At 40.0% G+C, this 22,576-nt stretch overlaps 1 protein-coding gene across 2 annotated transcripts; it reads left to right on the top strand.

The window, feature by feature from the left end:
- Positions 1 to 4,373: 4,373 nt before the first annotated feature.
- Positions 4,374 to 20,799, top strand: QTRT2 (queuine tRNA-ribosyltransferase accessory subunit 2). Of its 2 annotated transcripts, XM_007454830.1 has the most exons (9): positions 4,374 to 4,385; positions 5,884 to 6,104; positions 6,878 to 6,933; positions 8,613 to 8,689; positions 10,653 to 10,865; positions 14,177 to 14,376; positions 16,868 to 17,019; positions 18,723 to 18,840; positions 20,503 to 20,734. In XM_007454830.1, the coding sequence occupies exons 1-9, from the start codon at positions 4,374 to 4,376 to the stop codon at positions 20,732 to 20,734; spliced, it is 1,281 nt and encodes a 426-aa protein (XP_007454892.1). The 2 variants fall into 2 exon arrangements, with proteins under 2 accessions (XP_007454892.1, XP_007454893.1); XM_007454831.1 differs by lacking the exons at positions 4,374 to 4,385; positions 8,613 to 8,689 and having other exon boundaries at positions 5,877 to 5,925; positions 20,503 to 20,799.
- Positions 20,800 to 22,576: the final 1,777 nt, after the last annotated feature.

Below are 22,576 nucleotides of genomic sequence, written 5' to 3'. Positions count from 1 at the left end.
GTAAGTGCTCCCTTTCCCTGTTGGTGTGGGAGCTGCTACGCGTAAGGGGAGGCTGCTGCGATGGAGTCGCGTCGCGTCTAGACGCCTCCTGGTTGTGTTGCGGTAACTGTGATTGTATTCGCGCTATGTCTCTTTCATTTTTCTGGGTCTCCTGGTGGATCCTGGCTTCTGTAAATCCAAATTCTCCCAAATCGTGTGAGCCTCACCGCATCTCAGAGAGAAAATTGTCTCCTTTCGACCGGGCTCTGCTTAAAGGTCAAGTTTCCGTGCGCAAGATTTTTCTAGACTCCCCAGGATGCTTGGGAGGGTTGGACCGATCTCGAATACCTCATCTAAGCGCCTCGCGAGGTCTGGGGCCCCTGGAGACGGCCCATGGAGTGAAGCTAAATCCATCGTTACTGACTGAGCCTAAGTGTTCCCGGGACAGTCCATGCTGGGATATGTAGGTTCATAAGGCAGGGTAGAGATTTAAACCCAGCTACTTTGTAGTTGTATGACCTTACGCAACTTGTTTAATAACTCTCGGACCCTCGATTTACTCATCTGCAAAATGCGAGCTATAGTACCTAAAGCATTAGAGTGTGGTACCCATTAAAAAATCAATGTATGTAGAGAACTCTGCCAGGAAACGTAAACTGAAATAGACTTGAGATTTGTCAAAAACATCAGGGAAGCTGTGCCCTCAAGACTACTGCAGCAATCACAGGACCTGTTCTGTAACTTGAGTGTTCATCAGAAGGGTGATGGTCGATTAAATTGCGTTACATCCAAGCTATGCAGTATCATGAAGTAGTTATTTTAAAGGGTAAGTTAAATTCTGTGTCTCTTCTTCAGGAAAAATATCCGTTGTGTATTCCTGGGCGAAAAGCAAATTTCAGAGAAGTGCTTATAGTATAGTATATTTGTATTTTTTAAATTAAAAAACACCCTTTCCCATACAAGTATATTTAAATGCTTGTGTGCATATATAGAAAGGTTGTAGAGGTTGGAGGATGGATAGAGGCAGAGAAGGGAGGTAAAGGAAGACAAGAACAGTAATAACAGTATAGCAAAATGGAAAATATGACTGTAACATTATATCTTAACATTACAGTTAATTTGTAAACATTGCATGTGTTTATGGACAAGATGGGACTTCTAATAGACTACCAGCCTATTAGAGTACAGCCTCTAAAGGCAGACTTCTATGATTTAAGTGGCTCTGCCACTTTGTAAATGGTCACTTTTTTAGCCTCAGTTTCCTCATCTGTAAAATGCCCGTAATAATAGCATCTGCCTTAGATTGACATGACAGTACATAATAGTGGAGTTAACATGTGAATAACAGGACCTGATACATAGTAAACACCTAATAAATGTTGCTACTGTTGTTGTTATTTCTTTAAATAGGTGAAACTAATTTAACTTTTGTTATGATTACTGACATATTTGGACTTACTCCTGCCATCTTATTTTGTATTTTCTATTTTTGGTGTACTTTTTGGTCTCTTTTCCTCTTTTTTTCCCTTAAGTATTAACCAATTTTTCTTGATCCTTCCCTGCCCCTCCCCAGCAGGTTTGGGAATTATCCATTTTCAGTAATCTTTTAATGCTTACTTAAAAATTTTTAACACGCATACTTAAAGTTTAACATTATTCATGATCTCTCTCCTCCTCCCAAATAGTGTAAGAATTTTAGAATAGTACCTCTGAATAGTTTCCTCCTCATCTTCCGTTACTAGTTTCTAGAATTTTAGAGTCCATCATTTCTATATGTCTTTCTTAGTCAGCTCAGTGCACCATATTGTTTAGAAGTCCTTCAGACTTTTTTTGCATGCATATACAGACAGTGTGCAGTGTGTGTTTGTGTGTGCATATTTATAAATATATATATGCAATTTTTCTTTTGCACAAAATATGTTCACCTAAGCCTGCTCTTTTCCCTCAGTGTATTGTGGTCATCTTTCCATGACAGTCTGTAGAGAATCCATTAAGAAACATTTAAAAAATCCCTTTTTTCCTAAGGGGATGGAAGGAGGGGAGAAATATGTGGCAATGGAGGTATTAAGATACGTACAATGCTGCCACAAGTGCAGGGAATCTTGGTTAGCCCTTGTAAAAGCATAGATCTACTTGTCCTTAAAGTGATTAAGAGTTTTTCCATTAACGATTATTTCCAAATGGCTCTTTTAATGGTTTTTTAAGACTTTACCAGGAAGTGAATGTAGATGTTTGTATATTGAGAAAAGCACAACCCCAGAAATCTTAGAAGAGACTCACAACAAGTGAAAGGGAAAAGGGTAATGATATGAAGCCAAATAAAAACCAGGTAATATTTTGGAGACTGTTAGTTTGTTTCTTGAGAACTTTGCTTGGATTAATAGACTATATCACTCCAAAAGCATGTTTTAAAAATATGTACATGAATATGTGTATGTGTGTATATATTATATTTACATTACTCCATAATAAAAACTTTTTGTGTTCAAGCCCCTAGAAAAAAGGTGCAATTATAAAAACACTAACCACAAATTGATCAGTAATGAGGAAAGGAAAGCTGGGTTCAAAGCTGGACAAAGTTGCCTATTATTTTTTTAAATGTTGATTTCCAGCTAAAGTACGTTCTCTGATGCTTTTCTCAGATTTCTTCATATTTGCATTCAATCCTCACAATACACAGAATCACCAGTAACAATTTATCTATTATAATACTTTTCTTTAGACACATTTGTCTACTTTTCCTTGCTTATACTTTTTCCTTTGATGCTGTGTCCATTTACTCTGATTAGGGTAGGACTCTTAAGAAACCCCAAACAGCAGAATGTGAGTACACAGCATCAAGAGTCCCATACTGTGGAGACAACCAAGTGGATATTTCTCTCCAGCTGACCTAGTGGGTTCAGTACACTAAGCTAAGGATTTTCAATTTCATCCTTAAAGTTATGGAGATTAAACTTTTGTGCATTGTATCACAGGAGGACCCATCTCTGCATCTAAGAGCATGGTGGCTGAGGTCCTCTAGAACTACGATGGACCTGTAATGACAGACCTTGGGTTAAGAATGAAGGAACCTATTTCTTCGATTGAGGAAAGAGTGGGAAGAGGAGATATGCATATACAGACATTGTATTACTCTCACTTCAAAGATGTAATCAAAAGCTCAGGCCTCTTGGCAGAGACCTGGGTTCTAGACTAAGTCTGATTAATCTTGCTTAGCCTCAGATTTGTTACTGTGGAATGGCAGAGGGGATGGTCCATGAGGAGCTCTCAGTTTGGCGTCTCTGGTAGTAATGGTCAGACTTAACTATTTTCAGCATTTCTAAAGTCTGATGGCAATCATACATTACCTGGGATGTTAAACAGAAGTTTACTAAAGCACTGTGGTTTGTTGTTTTTACCTGGAATTGAGTTAACTTGACATGGAAAAGCACATTGTCTCATGCTTGTCAGCAGCTTTGATTGTCAGTCTTTTATGTTATTTATTAATAAACTGGAAAAATGAAAGGAGGGTTTGATGGGGAGAGATAATAATAAAAATTGGCAGCATTCTAGAATCCTAAACTTCATTTTTCAAACATGCTAGTTTTATCCTATGAAGGCTCTTCCTACTTTTATATGGATTTAATTTTAAAAATACAACTCGTGTGTACATTTAAACTCTTTACAAAACTTAAGCAGCTCAGATGAGACAGAACTTTTGGAGTAAGGGGAGGAACCAGCAAATTCTTCTCTCTAGGCCTTTCTGAAAACACACAGGACAATGCAGTTTCTTCCATTCTCAGATGTGTGTGAGGGTAGTAAGTGCTAAGTTGTTGCAGTATTAGTAATCTTGGTCCATTAAATTTTCATTAGTTCTTATTTATGTTTCAAAAACCTATTGTTCCATATTTGTTGATTCTAATAGTCAGAATAATAGGGTTGATTCGTTAACTTTGAAGTGAATTTCTTACTTTCGTGCTTCCTCCGCTTCAGTTCTCTAGAACTCACTTAGATTGCAAAATACATTCTTTAACTTTGCTACAAATGGCTTCCAAGCTCTGTTAGTTTAAAAGATTTTTATCACTTGAAGCCAGAAGGTTATGTGTATTATTTGATAAATCAATAAGGAGTATGAGGGACTTCCCTGGTGGTCCAGTGGTAAAGAATCCACCTTACAACGCCGGGGACGCAGGTTCAATCCCTAGTCAGGGAACTAAGATCCCTCAAGCCTGCGCACCACAACTACTGAGCTCGCACACCTCAATGAGAGAGCCTGGGGGATACCCACACGCTCTGAACCCCACAAGCCACAACTAGAGAAAACCCACACGCCACAACTAGAGAGAAGCCCGTGCGCCTCAAGGAAAGATCCCACATGCCTCAACGAAGATCCCGCGTGCCGCAACTAAGACCCGATGCAGCCAAAAGTAAATAAAAAAAATAAATAATAAATAAATAAATCTTTTTTTATAAAAAGGAATATGATTGTATAAACTAATGACTCTTCTTTTGTATTCTCTTGTATTTTCTATATTACATTCTCATTAGCCTGTAATTATATATATTTTTTGGTATAAACTTTCTTTTATTTTAACAGTTTTAATGTGTAATAGCATGGCTTTAAAAAAAATAGCTTTTATATTACCCTTTGTTAAAACATAATGACTTTTTTCTCTTAACACTCCATTTCTGTGGGTTCCAGTGAGACATGTTATCTTTGTGATAACTTGAAATAATGAAGGTAGAGTCACAGAAAATTGACGAGCCTTTCCCCAAATACTTATACTATTTTTTATAATTCATGTTTAACATGAAATCACTTATTGAACCATACGGAAAGTAGTTATTCTTATTTCTAAAATTCAAAAGACTGTTAACTATTTTATTTCAATATAAAAATTTATAACTCCTAAAAAAGTAATATGTGCATTCCTGAATATTTTTTAACTAATGATAAATAATGCTTATTTATTTGGTAACATCTTAAACAATGGTTGACTTTCAGCGTGTGGTTTAGTATAATGCTTAAGAGGATAGGATCTAAGGTTGGAACCTCTCAGAGAGCTGTATTAATTTATCTACTAATAAAGCTGGGCCTAGCCTAACTGGCAAAAATTCCAGAGGGTATGGTATCAATACTTGCTGCAGAGACGCTGGTATCTCAAAATGCTGGATATCCAGTGACATTTTGCAAATGATCTGCCATGCCTGGTCACTGAGTTTTACAGGGCATTTAAAGAATCAAATATTTTTCCTTCCCAATTATAAGAATAATGAAACGTTGCTTACGAATTGCATGGATGCCCACACAGTTTCTCACCTCTGTTTGGACACCGTATAAAAACAAAGTTGGAGAATAATCCCACCTCTCTGACATAACCTCTGTTTATCTTTTGATGTATGTTCTTCCATATATTTTAATAAACAGCAGAATGCTGTTTTGGAATCTGTTTTCTTCATTTAATTACATATTAGGAAAAATTGCTATGTTGCCTAGTATTCTCTCAAATTAGAGAAAGAAAAAAAAATAGATCAAACCAGTAATCAGTATTTCCTACGCAGTATGACCTTTCTCTATACACATTTTCATGGCTGAGAGCAATCCTTGGTTTCACAGTGCTCTTTCCATGATTAGTCTTTACTTCTGTCCTTCTGTTTGTTTGGTTTCCATCAGCTCAGACAAAATTTCCATGACTGAATTTAAATGTGGTTGATGTCATCATATTGTGCTGGGACTTTGGGGAAGGTGTCTTATTCTCTGTGTCTTTTCCCATTCCCCTATTCCTGATATCTAAAAGAATCCTAGACTGGAAGTAATAACAAACATGCTATCTGTTTTTTTTTTTTTTGTAGTTTGCTTGGAAAAATGTTTAGCTTTTAGATGTCATGGAACTCCTTCTGAATGTAATGTACTTTTCTTATCAGGACCTAGAGGAACCCCTTAGGATGAAGCTAAGTCTTACCAAGGTGGTTAATGGCTGTCGCCTAGGAAAACTAAAAAACCTAGGCAAAACAGGGGACTGCACCATGGACATTCCAGGCTGCCTTCTGTACACCAAGACTGGCTCTGCCCCACACCTGACCCATCACACACTGCATAAAATCCACGGGGTTCCTGCCATGGCTCAGCTTACACTGTCATCACTGTAAGTATGAGACCTGATCATTCACATGGCAACCCTGGCAGCAGCTTGGTTACCTTAATAAGGTGTGGTAAAGAGAAAGACTTTTTTGCTTATGTGCAAAATTTGTAGGTTTTTTAGAATGAAATCAGAAGAGAGATATCAAATATTATCAAATATTATCAAATTATCAAATATTAGGGCCATCATCTGGCCCTAATCTGGAATCATGGGCCAGACCTACATGGTAGAGCTGCTTCACTTTTCCATACCGCCCTCATTGCCACTGCTCCCAGGGGTGACAGGGCCTGGAATGCGCTATGAGGGCCAAACTTGGAACCTAGGGGCTGTCTTCACGCACCAGCCTCAAAGTCTTCTCTGTCTCTGCACGTGTTCTACTCTAGGGAAACAACTAAGGAGTGAGATCATTTTGTGTAATGTACATACTGACTTCATCCCTAATTGAAAAATCTGCTATAAGATCAAATAACTCTGCAAGATTGTGTTAATAACAGTGATTTTAAAGGGGCAAGGGAAAGAAGAAAATCTAGATATTCCGAGGCCGTTGCTCTTTGCCAATTTCTCTCACAGTACCACTTGCAAATTGAAGAGCTTTGCTCTGGCTAATGAACCCAACCTAATGAGTGGGGACTCTTGAATAATGGTGTACTTGGTTGTTTGAGACTACATTTACTGTCACGTAGCTTGTTTGGGTGAGAAGAGGGCTTCAGTTGTTGCATAGAGTATCTGTAGAATGATTCATTATTATGTTACATAGTTTTCTGTTTTGCTTACAGGGCAGAACATCACGAAGTCTTGGCAGAATATAAGGAAGGAGTTGGAAAGTTTATAGGTAAAAATCCAGTTATTTGTGTGTGCCTTGTGGTGTATTAATTTGGAGGTTGGAGATGCTGTTTATTCTTTGATCCTTCATTCATACATTTATTTATTCATTAATTTAATAAGCATTTAATGAGTATCTAAGAACCAGGAACGCCTTTGAACTGGGGATTCAAAGATGAGTGGGAAACAATTGCTGCCCTCGTGAAACTCAGAGCCTAGTTGGGATAAAGATAAACAGGTAATTCTTGTAGAGTGTGGTGACTACATTTGCAGGATCAGGTGTAGATACATGTATCATGAGAGCCCAGAGGAAGGAACACATAACCTGCTGTTGGGTCCATGTGGAAGGAGGTCAGAATAAAGGAAGTATTCTTGACAAAGAAGATGAGGGGGCGCCTTAGCTGGGTCAAGGAAGAGTAGGAGTTAGCCAGGTCAGGAGGTGGGTGCAGACACTCCAGGCAAAGAGCAAAGACTTAGAGGTGAAGGACTGCATGGGACACACCTAAGATCCAAAGCAGGCTTGTCATGTTTGCACCTAAAACATAAGGCAGAGGATGAAGAGTTTATATTCAGCTATATTCTGATATGTTAATATTATCTTCTGTTCCAGAAATAGGATTTTGAATGCTGATCTATGTGTCCATTTATTTATAGGAAAAGCTTAGCAGGGACAGCCAGAGAACCAATTCTTCTGTAGACCATTTTCTCTTGAAGCTTTTTCCCAATATCTAGGACTCACTTAAATGAATGAAAATCCTGCTTCCATTGGTTGTTCAGTCCTCTGCTTCTGCAGGAAACTGCATGACGACTTGGTTGTCACAAGGGCCTGTGTTTCAGGAGAGGAATTTATATAATATCGTTTTCCTTGATCTGAGACCAATTTTAATAACCAGCTTTAAAGTATACAAGCGTATAATTAAGTGAAAATAGCTAATATAAGCTTTCTAGATATAATTGTAATAATTGAAATTGTAGACAATAAGGTGGAGAACTGCAGAGATTTTTGTTTGCTTTATATTTTTGGTCTTTTTTCAGCAAAATTCTATTTTTTTTCTTATGAAAATGCAGCATATGAAATTTAAGTACATATGGCTTAGTAAACTTTTTTTGGATTTTTTTTTTTAAACAACTATCTTTTTGATTAAAGAACCTAAGAAACTGGCATCTTGAGTAAATGAAACTTATTGAAAATGAGATCCATTTGCAGTGTCCTACAGCTTTTCTATAATTCTGCCCCTAGGGACCCATGGTGTGGGCTGGATTTATTATTAATAAGATTACCTATTGACTGTATAATTTCATCTTGCCAGTAGCTAGTTCCCCTTGGATAGTGCCTAGAATGACCATACTTGATATTAAATTCTTCAAAGCAAATCAAGTAGGGTCAACATATCATTAAACACTTTCATTGTATCATACTTCAGGTTATACCTTTCCTTTGTAGCAATTCGCTATGTCTTCAGACATGAACCTTTACATTTAATTCTTCTTTTAGATTAGTAGGTTTCAAAGTAATCTTTTCATTCATGTTGACAGGCCTCCTACAATTCTAAGATAAAGTATGAGCAATTTATTGTGTTTTAGACTTGATTTATCCAGCAGGACACATTATGAAGCTGATCTCTGTTACAACACAGTGTAATTGTTGATGTAAGTGCTCTTAAGGGTTCTTTTTTTATGTTTGTACAGGCATGCCAGAATCACTCTTGTACTGCTCCCTGCATGATCCAGTCAGCCCTTGCCCAGCTGGTTATGTAACAAATAAGGTATGTTCTCAGAAGGTCCTCCAAGGCTGAAGGTTTTTCTCGGGAAGTCAGCCTATGGGATGTCTCAGCTGCAAGGATCCCACTGCTTGGGATGCTGAACCATTCCAGACCCCTTTATGTGCCTTCTCTTTATTTCTACGACTATAGTGGGATGGTGTGGTTCATAGGAGTTAGAGTGGGGCAGCCCAAGGATGAGGTTAAGGTAAGGACTGTATCCTCAGCTTTTTCATTGTTGCCAAAAATTAGGGAGTAGAGAAAGGTCAAGTACATGCCAAAAAAAGAAATTGCTATGATGGTAGAAAACAATAGTCTTTTGATACCATGCTTTATTTGAAGTTTTAACAACCTCAGGAATAGTGGGGAAAGTTGCTGACGAGTGTTATCACATGCATAACTATATATAGTAGAATCTCAGTATAATACTGCTTTTTAGAACAGAATTTGAAAAAGCTGGAGATTTTAGCTGGTGAAAAACAGTATTCAAAGGACTTCCTTAAAAGTTTTAACCTGAGATATGGCCCCATTGCATTGTCCCTGAGGATAGCATTCTAGAAAAGCCTTAGTATATATTGCCACTTTACAAACAGTTACTTTTCTTGCACCCACTTTATTGATATCAACAATATCTATTAATCTTACCTGAGGTAACTATTTTAAATTTGTCTTCTGTTTTACACTTCTTTTTATTTTGTAATTTGAATTCAAAAGAAAATATTTTGACCTCGGTTGTCTATTCCATTTATAAGGGAGAAAGGATTCATTTAAACAGTGTTCTTGTGCCAGAATAAAAAGATTATATGTGGTCCCGCATTTATGTCCATCTCTTCTAAGAAGAGAGATGCTGTAGGAAAAGGAGTAACCAAAAGTACAAATAGAGATTCTTGTGTACTATGGGATTTATGTCTTTGCACATATTTCTGTATCTAACTCAATCTAGTAAACACTTACTAAACATTAATAATGTGTGAGGCCCCAGACTGTGCGCTTGGGGCACAACCATGAATTCGGATACTCTAGTCAGACATATATACAGTGGTGTGATAGGGCTATCTTTTCTTTTTCTTTCTTTTTTCCTTTGTTTGTTTATTTATGGCTGTGTTGGGTCTTCATTGCTGCTCATGGGCTTTCTGTAGTTGCAGCGAGTGCAGGCTACTCTTCGTTGTGGTGCGTGGGCCTCTCATTGCAGTGGCTTCTCTTTTTGCAGAGCACGGGCTCTAGGCCTGTGGGCTTCAGTAGTTGTGGCACACGGGCTCAGTGGTTGTGGCTTGTGGGCTTTAGAACTCAGGCTCAGTAGTTGTGGCGCACGGGCTTTGTTGTTCCACGGCATGTGGGATCTTCCCGGACCAGGCATCAAACCCGTGTCGCCTGCATTGGCAGGTGGATTCTTAACCACTGCGCCACCAGGGAAGCCCCAGGGCTATCTTTTCTGTGAAAGAAATAAATACAAATTGCTGAAAGAGCTTATAAGAGTGAGCAATTGATTATGCCTAGTAATGTTTGGGGAACACAATAGAGTAGACGGTATTTGAACTCTTATGTCTTGAATAGTATTTTACCAGGCAGAAAAGTAGGGGAAGGCCATTTCAGTCAAAAGGAACGATGTGATCAAAGACAGAAGAATTAAAGTCTGTGGTGTATTCAGGAACAGCAGTGGGTGGCGGAGAATGAAAGGCTGGGCTTCTGGAAAAGTAATTATAGAATTCTGAGTGCTAACTCAGAAGTTGGCTTGTGTGGCCGTTGAAAGACTTTATCGGAGTCCCTCTGAGCTATCAGGTCCTTAGAGAATTTGGAATATAGTATAGGAAACCTCTTTACCCACCGTGTCTAGGATATTGAATTGCCACCATCTCTCCATCTGTAAAGAAGAGTTGAGTTCAGGATTGCTTTGATCATTTTATTATTTTCTTTTTTTTTATTATTTTCTTTTTCTTTTCACATTACTCATCGTCTTGTCCTGTGACAGTCAGTGTCTGTGTGGGGTGTTGGAGGACGAGTGGAAATGACTGCCTCCAAGTTCATGGCAATTCAGCAAGTCCTTCAGCCAGACTGGTTCCAGTGCCTTTCAGATGGAGAGGCAACTTGTGATGAAGCCACTTCCATAAAGAGAGCCAGAAAGTCTGTTGACCGATCGCTTCTATTCCTGGATAATTGTCTGAAGCTACAGGAAGAGTCAGAGGTAAAGCCATGCCACTCACCACTCCTTTCTCTTAGAAACTCTCGCTCATTTATGTTCCAAGATACCACCCTTTCTTTTCCTTCTGCTTCTCTGCTTCTCATTTCTTGGTCTCTTACTCTCACCTGATTTTTTTTTCCTGATTGTTTTATTGCTCTTTAGAATTCTGTCTTAGGCTCTCTTTTTACCCCTCACTGTTCTCCCTGGGCAGCTCCCCTTAGTTTAAATTGCTGAAAATTCTAAACTTGTGTATGTAATGGAGATCACTCTACTTAGCTTCAGAATTACATAACCACAGGCCTTTGCTAGGTTCTGTCACTAGAGTATTCCTCACATGCACCTCAAACTCAGAGATAGCCAAACTCAGCGTCTCCCCTCCTGTCACCTGCTCTTCCTTCGGCTCCCTCAATACTCTGTCTCCCTTTGTGGCAGCTCCCAGCTCCTCAGCCCAGAGATTTGAGTCTTTCAAGACCCCTTTCAATATCCAAGTAATATTCAGTTTTTCACTCCACCTTGGTTCCAGTTCCCTAAATAAGTCTGGAATGTGTCCCTCCCCACCCTTCTTGTCTCCTTAAGGCACAGTAACCTCATCATCTCATGAACTGGGGAAGATGAAGCTGTAGCAGTGAATAAAGGATATTGATAGCAGAGTTAATAAAGCTGGAAAAGGAAGGGTTCATTAGGAGAGAGCAGAGGAGGTGGGAGAACAGGAGATACGATCAGAGGAGAAGCTTTCAGTGTCTGATCATTTATGTAGAGTAATCCTGAGCAACAAGTGGGCCCCACTACAGCAAAAGCGCACGGAGTTTCAAAAACATCATTATTTTGAGTTTACCAATAAAAAGTATAATTTGGCTAATCAAGTTAATATACATGAAATAATTAGAGGAAGCTTACTTGTCATTCTTAATAGAACTCTCAGTATGTGCAATAAGGGTCCAGCATGGGGCCATGGCTGTGGGTCTGCATTGTTAGCTCTGCAAAGAGTTGTTTGCTAGCAATTGTTCTGAGCCAGTAATTATCCTCGTAGGATAAGTAATGTTTGGATGAGGAGAAAGGAGGGAGGACAGGGCGTGTGATGGAGCATGATTATTAGATGAGCCTCAAATCCCTCTTCGGTGTTAAGTCAGCCCGACCATTTCACGTTATTTCTATGCATTGGTCAAATGCAGGGGTCCCTCTCTGTGCCCCTTATGCTCACGCTATTGTCTTGACATGATTATTGATAGTGCCCCCTTTTACTTTTAAATGTGTCCCGTTTTAGACAACAAATTATATGGTTATACTTCTTACACCCGTGAAAATGAATTTCCCAGATGGGGCTGTACCAGTCACGGAAAGGGGCAGGCCGTGTAACTGTCTGCTTTGTATGGCTGCATACATCTTTGCCTCTTCCTGTGATTTCTTCCCCTCTGATTCACTGTCTCCTCTTACTCTGAATGCCCTTAAATATTGAAGCTCCCCAAGGTTCTGTTGTTGGCTTTCTTTCCTTCTCCATGCATTCCCTAGGCCAGGGATGGCAAATGAGTTTCATCTCAAGGTGCTTGGAGCTGCTCCCAGGTGCAATGGGGTGAGGGTGGCCCGCTGGCTGGCTCTGTCTGCCATGGCAGCAGGCGTGGGGAGTGGCAGCACTGTGTCAAGCACCTACCGTTCTCTCTAGGTTGGGCAGTCACACTTTATATACATATCCCTGACTTTCAGTCTGTATGTTCAGTGGCTGATACCTCAAACCCAGAATGCACAAAAGAGAATAATCATCTTGCCTCACCCTCTACTGTTTTCTTAGGATTCCCTGTCTTTGCTCCTCTCGTCATCTCCCTGGACTTCTGAAATTGGAGCCAGGAGTCCTCCTAGATTTTTGTCTTCATCCTCTCCCCAGGCAACTAATCGGTCAGGTTGAGTTGATTGTACCTCCTGATGAGCTTTCAAATCCTCTTTCTCCTCTCCCCCCCCCCCCCCCCCCCCGCCACTGTCTTAGTCCAGATCTTCTTCGTCTTTCCCTGGATGATTAAAGTCGTCTCCTACCCCATCCTCCCCTCCCCTCATTCATTCTCCATGCAGCAGCTGAAGTGTTCTTTCTGGAGGAGTAGACTGATTGTATTCCTCCTACTTAAACCAAAAAGCAAAATTCCCTCTTTATAGCCTTCCAGGCTCCCTCCCCATCCCTCTCTTCTACCAGAGAGCCACTGTTGAGTGGTGTTTTTCCTTGCAAACCTTATTTTTTACAGTTCCATACACATAACTATTACATATATGCATGCCTATATGTGGTTTTTATTACATGAATATGATCATCTATTCAAAAATTTGCTTGTTTTTTTTTTTAACAATATCTTAAAACTCTTTTCCTGTCAATGTATATGTTAATATATGTTCTGCTTTCTTTTTAAAACAGCTATATAGGAAGCCTACTGTGAACATATTATATTGATACTTAAGCCTTTACTCTATTTTTTATCTTTTTTTTTTTTTTTTTTTTTTTTTTTTTTTTTTTTGCGGTACGCGGGCCTCTCACTGTTGTGGCCTCTCCTGTTGCGGAGCACAGGCTCCGGACACGCAGGCTCAGCGGCCATGGCTCATGGGCCCAGCCACTCTGCGGCATGTGGGATCTTCCCGGACCGGGGCACGAACCCGTGTCCCCTGCATCGGCAGGCGGACTCTCAACCACTGTGCCACCAGGGAAGCCCTGGAATTTATTTTTGAGGATGGTGTACAATAGTAATTTTTGTTTTATCTTTTTCCAAATGGACAGTCAGTTGTCCCATCCAAACAGTTTTGCAGTTCCTAAAGTTATTTCTAACTAAGAGATTTAGAAGTAACCTAAGGTAGACCAAGATAGCCATTTATAGAAATTAAAACTGTTGCTTTTATTCTTTTCCTCTTATACCTGCTTGGTATGTGCTTAATTTAATCTAAGCTAAAGCCTGATTAACTATGTTGATTGCCTCAGCTTCTCTTCAGTCTTTTCTTCCCTTTTTTTTTTTTTTTTTTGGGCCTCTCACTGTTGTGGCCCCTCCCCTTGTGGAGCACAGGCTCCGGATGCACAGGCCCGGCAGCCGTGGCTCACGGGCCCAGCCACTCCGCAGCATGTGGGATCCTCCCGGACCAGGGCACGAACCCGTGTCCCCTGCATCGGCAGGTGGACTCTCAACCACTGCGCCACCAGGGAAGCCCTTTTCTTCCCTTTTTGAGTGGCTTTCAAATTGTGTTCTTTGGAGACCTAAGGGTTCTTAGTAAAGCGGTAAGGCTCATTTAAACAAAGGTCTCCACTACTGGAAACAGTTAAAAAAGCGTTCAATCCGTTCTTACCTTAGGTCCTCCAGAAAAGTATGATCATTGGAGTGATTGAAGGTGGAGATGTGATGGAGGAGAGGCTGAGGTCAGCACGAGAGACAGCCAAGCGGCCTGTAGGTGGCTTCCTTCTGGATGGCTTTCAAGGGACTCCAACAACCCTGGAGACTAGACTGCACTTGCTGTCATCAGTCACTGCGGAGCTACCGGAACACAAACCGAGGCTAGTGTTCAGTCAGGGTGCAGGCTGAGCCTGGTGGGCTGCAGAGCAGGGGTGCTGCCGAATGTGTGGTATGCATTCTGTACATGGGTGTGTCTTTTGATGTTTTGATTACGTTCTTTCTGGGCTGAGTCTGCTGAGGCAGACTGTGGAGGAAGTTTCCATCAAGGCTGTCTTGCCTTTGATTTCAGAATGTAGACCAGAGGACACTGCCATGTGAATAAGTTTATTTGATCCTCATCATAAGTGAGGGCAAATGTTATACTGGTTCCCCTCATTCTTGTGCCAATTGTAAATATTGTTCTTTATTCACTATAACCTGGTGCCTGGGGACAGACATAAAGTCATGTGGAGCTCTGACCTTAAGCAAGTAAAGTTGAGGACAGACCTGGGATGCCTAGTGGAATGAAGATGGGTTCTGTCAATAAGGTCCTTTAAGAAGTTGTTAGATTTGAGGCAGGTAGTGAGTGGTATTTTTTTTTTTTTTTTTGCGGTACGCGGGCCTCTCCTGCGGAGCACAGGCTCCGGACGCGCAGGCTCAGCGGCCATGGCTCACGGGCCCAGCCGCTCTGCGGCATGTGGGATCTTCCCGGACCGGGGCAGGAACCCGCGTCCCCTGCGTCGGCAGGCGGACTCTCAACCACTGCGCCACCAGGGAAGCCCGAGTGGTATTATTTTTTGAAATCAAGGGCACTGGCAACCCTAGTGGGGTTGGTTCTTTCCATCAGTCACAGGATTCATTATGTGCTGGAGAGGAGAGTGATCTGCAAGATTCAGAGCTAAAAGTCCCCAAGTTTCTGAGTATAGCCAATGTCTTATTAGACTATTCCATTTTTTTCTTTTTTCCTTTTTAAAAAACTATAGTCTTTTAGCCCAGTTGTTATGAATATTCATGCTTTTTTCCTACAGATATATTAAGAGGTTTTATTATGGGGTGCTGCTTTATACCCCTTGGGCTGCTGGATATGTGTATGTAATTTTACTACTTTTTAAAAAATCCAGGTATAGGGCTTCCCTGGTGGCGCAGTGGTTGAGAGTCCGCTTGCCGATGCAGGGGACGCGGGTTCGTGCCCCGGTCCGGGAAGCGTCACACAAAAAAAAAAAAAAAAAAAAAAAAAAATCCAGGTATAGCTTGCAGTTAAGTATATGAATCTTATGTATACCCTGATGAATTTTTATTCGTATATATACTTGTGTAAACACCAGCCAGAGCAAGATATTGCCATCACCCCAGCCAGCATTCCCCCATCCCCTGCCCCGCCAGCCCCAGTTTTATCCTAGCTCTCTGTGTTCATTGCTTTCCCTCCTGTGCTTATTTCATTCTGGTGCAGATGATAATTCAGCACTAGTATTTCTAGTCACTTTCTGGACTTCTTTTGAGTTAAGTGCTCACAGATGTCTGTTCCTGGATTTGAAAGCTGGGATTGTTTTTCTTTCTATAAGTGTGTAGAAATGCCAGCTTCAGTTGGAGAGGAGTTCTAAAACATGACATTACTTGAAGGAAACTGTAGTCAGAAAAACCAGCATATATTTAAGGGTTCTAGTTGTTTAATATTACATAAGCCTTTCTTTGGACTGCTTTTAGAAATCAGGGAGTCTATAAGCTTTTCTCTGCCAGTTTGTAAAAGGGACCTATGAGTAGAAAAACAAACATAAAAAATAGCAGCCAGCCAGCCAGCCCTAGTCTAGTGCATTTCCCCATCTTGTTTTAGTGGCAAAACCTGGTTGAATGTTATTAACACTCTCAGAATTCATTACCCATTGCCTCTGGAAATACCGTCTCATTCTACCATGCAGACATTTTATTAATGGAGAAAATATAAAGAAGCATAAAGAAAACTGACTAGATTCTTAGAGCCTGTGGGCAGAGTTGAAATTCCGAGAGCAAGAATTGCTTCGTAAATGAACCTATGAAGAATACAGTAGATAAAAATGTCTTTCTTGAAGCAATTATGAAAAAGAATTATAAGGAAAATACAGTTAAAACATGGAAGAGTATTTGAAGGGGAAATAAAGCACACAGCTTTGCACTAAAAAAATCTTAAGTAGTGGATAGGAAGACTACAAAGTTCAGTCTGAGACTACGGAGGTTATTTCAGAAGGGATGAGAAGGGAAGGAAAACTAAACCTTTGTTAAGCTCCTCTTTGGGGCAGAAACTACACTTTGTGCTTTTGCGAATATATCATTAATCCTTACAACCAGTCTATGAGGTATGTATTCTTGCTCTTGTTTTTAAAATGAGAAAACTAAAACTCAGAAAGGTTAAGAAAACCTTCCCAAAGTAACACAGCAAGTAAATAAATGGCAGAGCTGGAATTCTGGTCCACGTCTCTCTGCCTCCAAAGCTCTATGTTCCTTCCATACACCTCCTTATCTGCTGCCTGCCACGCTAACCATGATTTTTATTATTATTACTGTTAATGCCCTCTGGAAAGACTCTCTGATTTCATTCCTGGCATTGTTCTTATGTCACTGTTCATACTATTTTCACAGGCTCATCTGCGGTGTTAGCCAGCCAGATGAGGTGCTCGAGTGTATTGAAAGAGGAGTGGACTTATTTGAGAGTTTTTTCCCTTATCTAGCAACAGAGCGGGGATGTGCCCTCACTTTCAGCTTTGATTACCAGCCGATTCCTGAAGAGACATGTAGGTCTTTTGAAGTTAATCTCTGTGTTACCCTTAAATTCTCTCTATTTCCTATCAATTTTTGCCTTGAATTACAAGCCAGAAATATGTGCATACTATAAAGCCAGCCTTTTATAAAACTATGTCTTTGTTTCTTATCGGTACGCCCTGGCATGTTGGCACACAAAACCAGGCACTTAATACTATACACATAGCTCATCAATATTAGGAAGTGATTTTGTAGTGAGCAGAACCAAGAAAAACAAAACCTCTTCTATTAACAACCTGAAAAAAGAACATTCAGAGTGAATAGTGATGAAAATCTAAGAAAAGAAAACCTTTGAACTGCTTGGTAAAAGTTAATTTGTTTTTTCACAAAAGAGTTCTTGTCTGCTTTTTGCAAACCCCATGCTATTAATATACAGGGAGTCTCATCCCCTCTGATCCTAGTGTTACTTTTGCTTTTTTGTTTTTTTATACATACTGAGATGTGAAAGCTGTTTTCCTCTGCTAATCGTGCTTTGAAGCACTGCCATTTTCTTTTAGTGTTTAGTTATTCAGAGGTCAGGAAAATCAGTTTCAGATTCTAACATTTAACTGGCAGTAGAAAAGGAACCAGGATACAGACTTGGGGTTGGGGTCCCTTGAAGTGTCTCCACAGTGTTTCAGGAGAATGTTGTGTGCCTGGCCTTCCATCTGGCCTTCAGAGTGTGCTTTCCTTTCCCTCCTCCTGCTCTCCGTTGAACTCTTGCTCTATCACCGCCAACCTTAAATTTGAGTAGGGCCAGAGACTTCTTTAAGGGTTCATTTTATTCCCCACAAGTGATGAAAATTTCATTCAGAATATGTTACACTCCTATAAAGCAACTTAAGCGTTAATCTAAATGGAATTAGTTCTAGAAACAAAATCAATCAAGTTGATCAAATTCATATATAGAGGAAGTCAATTTTACTGTCTTTTAGACAGACTAGAACGTAATGTATTTGGATAGGCACACCATAAACACTTGACACATGTTCATGACTTCATTTACAAGTGAAATTCTCTCTGCCAGGACATAGGTGACTGATAGTCATTCTGTACCGTGAATATGCAAAACTCTACAAAGAACCTGATATTGAATTCTCTGTAACAAACACGTTCCTTTTGGGCCAGAGAAAGCCAAGTTTCTTTATGATTGGGAAAACTGAGTTTGAACATTTTTATGCAGGTATTATGTATCACATTTGTGTGCGTGTGTGTGTATAGTAAATTGAGGCTTTTTGCCAATTACAAAGTGAAAATTCCAAAGGAATAAGTTGCATAATGTAGGCAGCGATTCCCCCTAATAACACTAGTTACTATGCAAAGAGCCAGCTGCTCTGAAGAGAGGCAAGTAGATAAGTATTCCTGGTGTTTCTCTTGCAATTCCAGGAATGTTCTTTCTTAAAAGCAAAGAGTTCAAGGGAACAACTCAAGTCCCCATTTAATTATAAGATATATACTTGTAACTACTATTCACTTAGACATAGTTGAATCTCCAAGTTTTGATACTATAGATAATAGGTCATTGATCATCTTGTTACATACTGCCTTGTTTTTCTTGTGCTATTTCCTTCGGATAAGTTCTGAGGAGTGGAATTACAGGGTCAAAGGGCATGAAATAGTAACTAAAATAAAATTCTCCCAATGGCCACTCTTTATCTGATCTTCATTCAAGACTCTTTGTTGGTTTGTCCTTTAGTATTGCAACAAAATGGGACACAGGAAGAAGTAAAATATGTGGATCAAACAAAGAAGAGTAAAACAACTAGCTGCAACCAAGAAATGACATCATTTGAAATTAATCTGAAGGAAAAAAAGTAAGGAATTTTTTTTTAAGTATGGATTTTGATTTCTGACTTTTTAATTTCAGTCTGTTTTGAAAGTTTATATAACTGTTCCCTTTTCAGTTCATGACTTCAAAAAATATTTATAGTTGGATATTGTTTGGGCCTTCTCAAATTCAGGGCCAGCAGTACTCTTTTTTTCTGCAGATGAATTTGTGTACTTTGTCTTGTCAGAAAACTGAGGCTAGATAACTGTTGCTTTAGAAGAGCTGTCAGAAAAATTAGACCAGATCCATTGTTTGGTGTTCTTTACTCCTTATGATTACTTTAAATAATAACAGTGTAAAATAAGGATTTCAAGATAAAATATTACAACAAAATTTTTAAATTTTAAGGAATTTAAGCCATCTTGGTTATATACAGATTATAAATCTTAAATAAAATATTTGCCTCTATAAAGACTGAACTAAGATATCTTATAACTGTATTTGGCCAAAAGTGGAAATAATCAGTGAACCAGTGAGCGGTTTTTCTGTGAACTTGGTATACTCACTTTAATGCTGGGGTGTTTTTGGTCTTACGTAAAGGGACATTTTAGGGACTCAGACTTATTTATGTCTATCTAGTAACAGGACAGACTTGAAAATTTATGAAGGAATATGAAATTCCTAGTTCTTATTTCTATAGTGATTTCTTGATTATAGGTCTGTAATGGTGACGTTTATCACATTTGACTTCTTGAAAAATAGCCAAGGAGATTCATTTCCATTTTTAAAAAGCTAGGGTAATATAAATGGTTACTACTAAAATTCACTTTACATTATAGATATAATTGGAAACTGTGATATTTTTATCATCAGCACTGGAAGTTTTGGAGATTTGGCGTTCAGATTGTAGCCTTGCTTGTGACTGTGTGACCTTGGTCAAGTCATTTAACTTATTTTTAATAGCTGATAGAAAGTAGCACGTATATAGTGCTTAGCATGTACCTAGCAGTGTCCTTTACTATATTAACTTATTTAATTCTTGTAACAACTCTATTAGGTAGGCACTGTTACTACCTTATTACATTTCAGATGAGAAAACAAAGACACAGGGGGAGGTTAAGTGACTTTCCCAAGTGAGTTGTGAGCCAGGAACCAACCCCAGGCATTGTAGCTCCATAGCCCTCCCTCTTAAACCCCTTGGCAGTCTTCACTGGTAAAGTGACAGGAAAAATGCCTATCTCCATGGGTGGTTGCAGAGATTAAATGAGACAGTATATATGAAAGTTTTTTGTAAACTGCAAAAAGCTATGCAAGTAAAAGGTCATATCATCTTTTCTAATATTAGCTCTGGTGGCGAGTGGGAGAAAAGTGTCATTCATCAGAACAGTGTCTCCTGACATTTTTGTGTGCCTTTACAGTGTGACTAACCCTGCTCAGCAGGGGGGAGTGAGCACGTGACTCTTCTGCTGCTCCTTGGTAAGCCTCAGTCTAGGAGGTTGTATCCATCTGAGGAAGACTCCTGAGTCTCCTGGACAATGTACTCTCTGTTAACTTTTGACCACATTGCCGCCTTAAGCAGGTGCCTGGCACTACGTTTGCCGGTTGTGTTACTAACTATTGGTTACGTGCCAGCAGAATAGGTTAGTCTAGGTTGTCGAGGTCTTGTTTTCCTCACTTTCCGGAATATCATTGTAACTTCCTTTCTCAGGTACCAGGAGGACTTTGATCCGCTCCTGAGAGGGTGTCCCTGTTACTGCTGTAAGAATCACACTCGTGCGTACATCCACCATCTGCTGGTGACCAACGAGCTGTTGGCTGGCGTCCTGCTTATGATGCACAACTTTGAACACTACTTTGGATTTTTCCAGGCCATCCGGGAAGCACTAAAAAGTGACCGACTGGCACAGTTGAAAGAGCTCATCCACAGGCAAGCATCTTGAGACCTGGTACGCATAACCTGACTCTTCACATCGAGCCTGCACCACGGTTGTAATGTGGGAGGAAGACAGCAGGAAGTGATCTTCACTTGAATCACTTATATTTGAGAATGAAGTCTACTCAAATAAGGAACATCTGTATTGTACTCTGCCCGCCTGAGGCTAAAGAGACTTCTTCTTGCGACTGAAATGACCTAGAATGACCTAGATTGATCAGAAAGAATTGAAACCTGACCTTGAATATTTCTGCGCTAACTCTTCTAGTCAACAGAGATTCGTTTAGTCAAAGATAAAAGCTTTAGATGTGAGGGGACAGCCTTGAAGTGGGGATGATGAAAATCTGAGGGTTCACTGAGTCGGATTGGAGCTTGAAGGGAGTTGATTGGTCATGAGTAGCATGACCTCTGTGGACACATGCCTGTTGACCAAGAAGGAATTTGTCTGATTCAAGAGTTTCCTTCATTTTAATCCTTATATTCTCAGGGGTCTCTTTTGGACACTTGTGCCTTCCAAGCTGTCCTGGCAGTGCAGTCAACCAGAAATGACTCTTGTGATTTAACCAGGCTCGCATCTCCACGGAATGTGGAGCTCACACATTGCTCCAATGACCAGTTGGCCCAGGGCACACTCTTCGTTTGACCATATGGTCTTTCTGTGACTTGTCTCACTAGAGTCAGCGCAGTTGCCTGTTAGGAGCTGAAAGTTTGCCTAGCTGCTTTCATCTGGCCGTATAGATCCACTGTGGTCTGCCTTTTAGGCTCATTAAGAGTCGAACCACATAATAACTGGAGCTACATCACCTGGGGAGATTCAGTCACCGTGTGTTCACTTGGACAGAGCCCTGGCCTGCCAGTTAGAGGGTTGGGTTTCAGTTCTACTCAACTATGACACTTGGGCAAATCACTTAACCTCTCCATGCCTGTTTCCTCCTGAATAAATGGGGACAGGCAAAGTGAATAGTACTAAACGAATTTCTAAGGTTCCATTTAGCTCTAATATTTGGGGAACAAGAAGTTTTAGAATAGAACCATAGCTTTATGTGTATCCTTTTTTATTGATCGCTATTGGCCTGATAAAAAATGCGGTGGTGCCAGGAGTCAGGGAACAGTAGAGGTATTTGAGAGCCTAAAAAGGTTTAGCCTGTGGATTTTAAAGTGGTTGGTAAATTGGCATCAGCAGGTCCTGAGGCTGGGAAGACCTTCGCTGATCACCTCTGATCCTCTGAATTTTTTTCTGCTCTTGTCAAAGGAATGACATTCATGTTGATGGTGTGACAGGTGATTTTTATTTTCTTTGTGCTTTTCTATATTTGTCAAGTTTTCTATAAGAATACACATACATGCACGTTTCACACATAGTTTTTATAAAAACAGCAGAACCAAAAAGATGCCTTTGTTTTGTTTGTAGGGGTATAAAATATATTTGTTTTATATTCTTGTGCTACATTTTTCTATTTGTTCATTTTAGTGGGCATTACTGAACCTTGTTTTTAATTATTATGTGGTTACTATATTTTTATATGTAGGGTGCCCATCTATACTGTTTTCTTTTATTAGTGGTTTAAGAACGTCCATGAATTCCAAAGCTCATGAATTCCAGAATGCATGGATATTCTTACAACCTCTCCTCCAATTAATGGCAAGGATACTTATGAAAGACAGAGTTTCTGTTCTCAAGAATCTGCTTGTTTTGGGCTTCCCTGGTGGCGCAGTAGTTAAGAATCCACCTGCCAGGGCAGGGGACACGGGTTCGAGCCCTGGTCCGGGAAGATCCCACACTCCACAGAGCAACTAAGCACGTGCGCCACAACTACTGAGCCTGCGTGCTGCAACTACTGAAGCCCGC

The sequence above is a fragment of the Lipotes vexillifer genome, unplaced genomic scaffold (genome assembly GCF_000442215.2).
Source record: "Lipotes vexillifer unplaced genomic scaffold, Lipotes_vexillifer_v1.1 scaffold1674, whole genome shotgun sequence".
NCBI classification, from domain to species: Eukaryota; Metazoa; Chordata; class Mammalia; order Artiodactyla; family Lipotidae; genus Lipotes; species Lipotes vexillifer.
The sequence above is the reverse complement of the archived record's forward strand: the minus strand, read 5'-3'. Positions and strand labels throughout refer to the sequence as shown.

Bases quoted from the DNA above. Each gene is read 5' to 3' on its own strand.
- QTRT2 (XM_007454830.1), top strand. The intron at 6,105-6,877 runs GTAAGTATGAGA...TTTTGCTTACAG, and splicing joins CAGCTTACACTGTCATCACT to GGCAGAACATCACGAAGTCT. The intron at 6,934-8,612 runs GTAAAAATCCAG...ATGTTTGTACAG, and splicing joins AGGAGTTGGAAAGTTTATAG to GCATGCCAGAATCACTCTTG.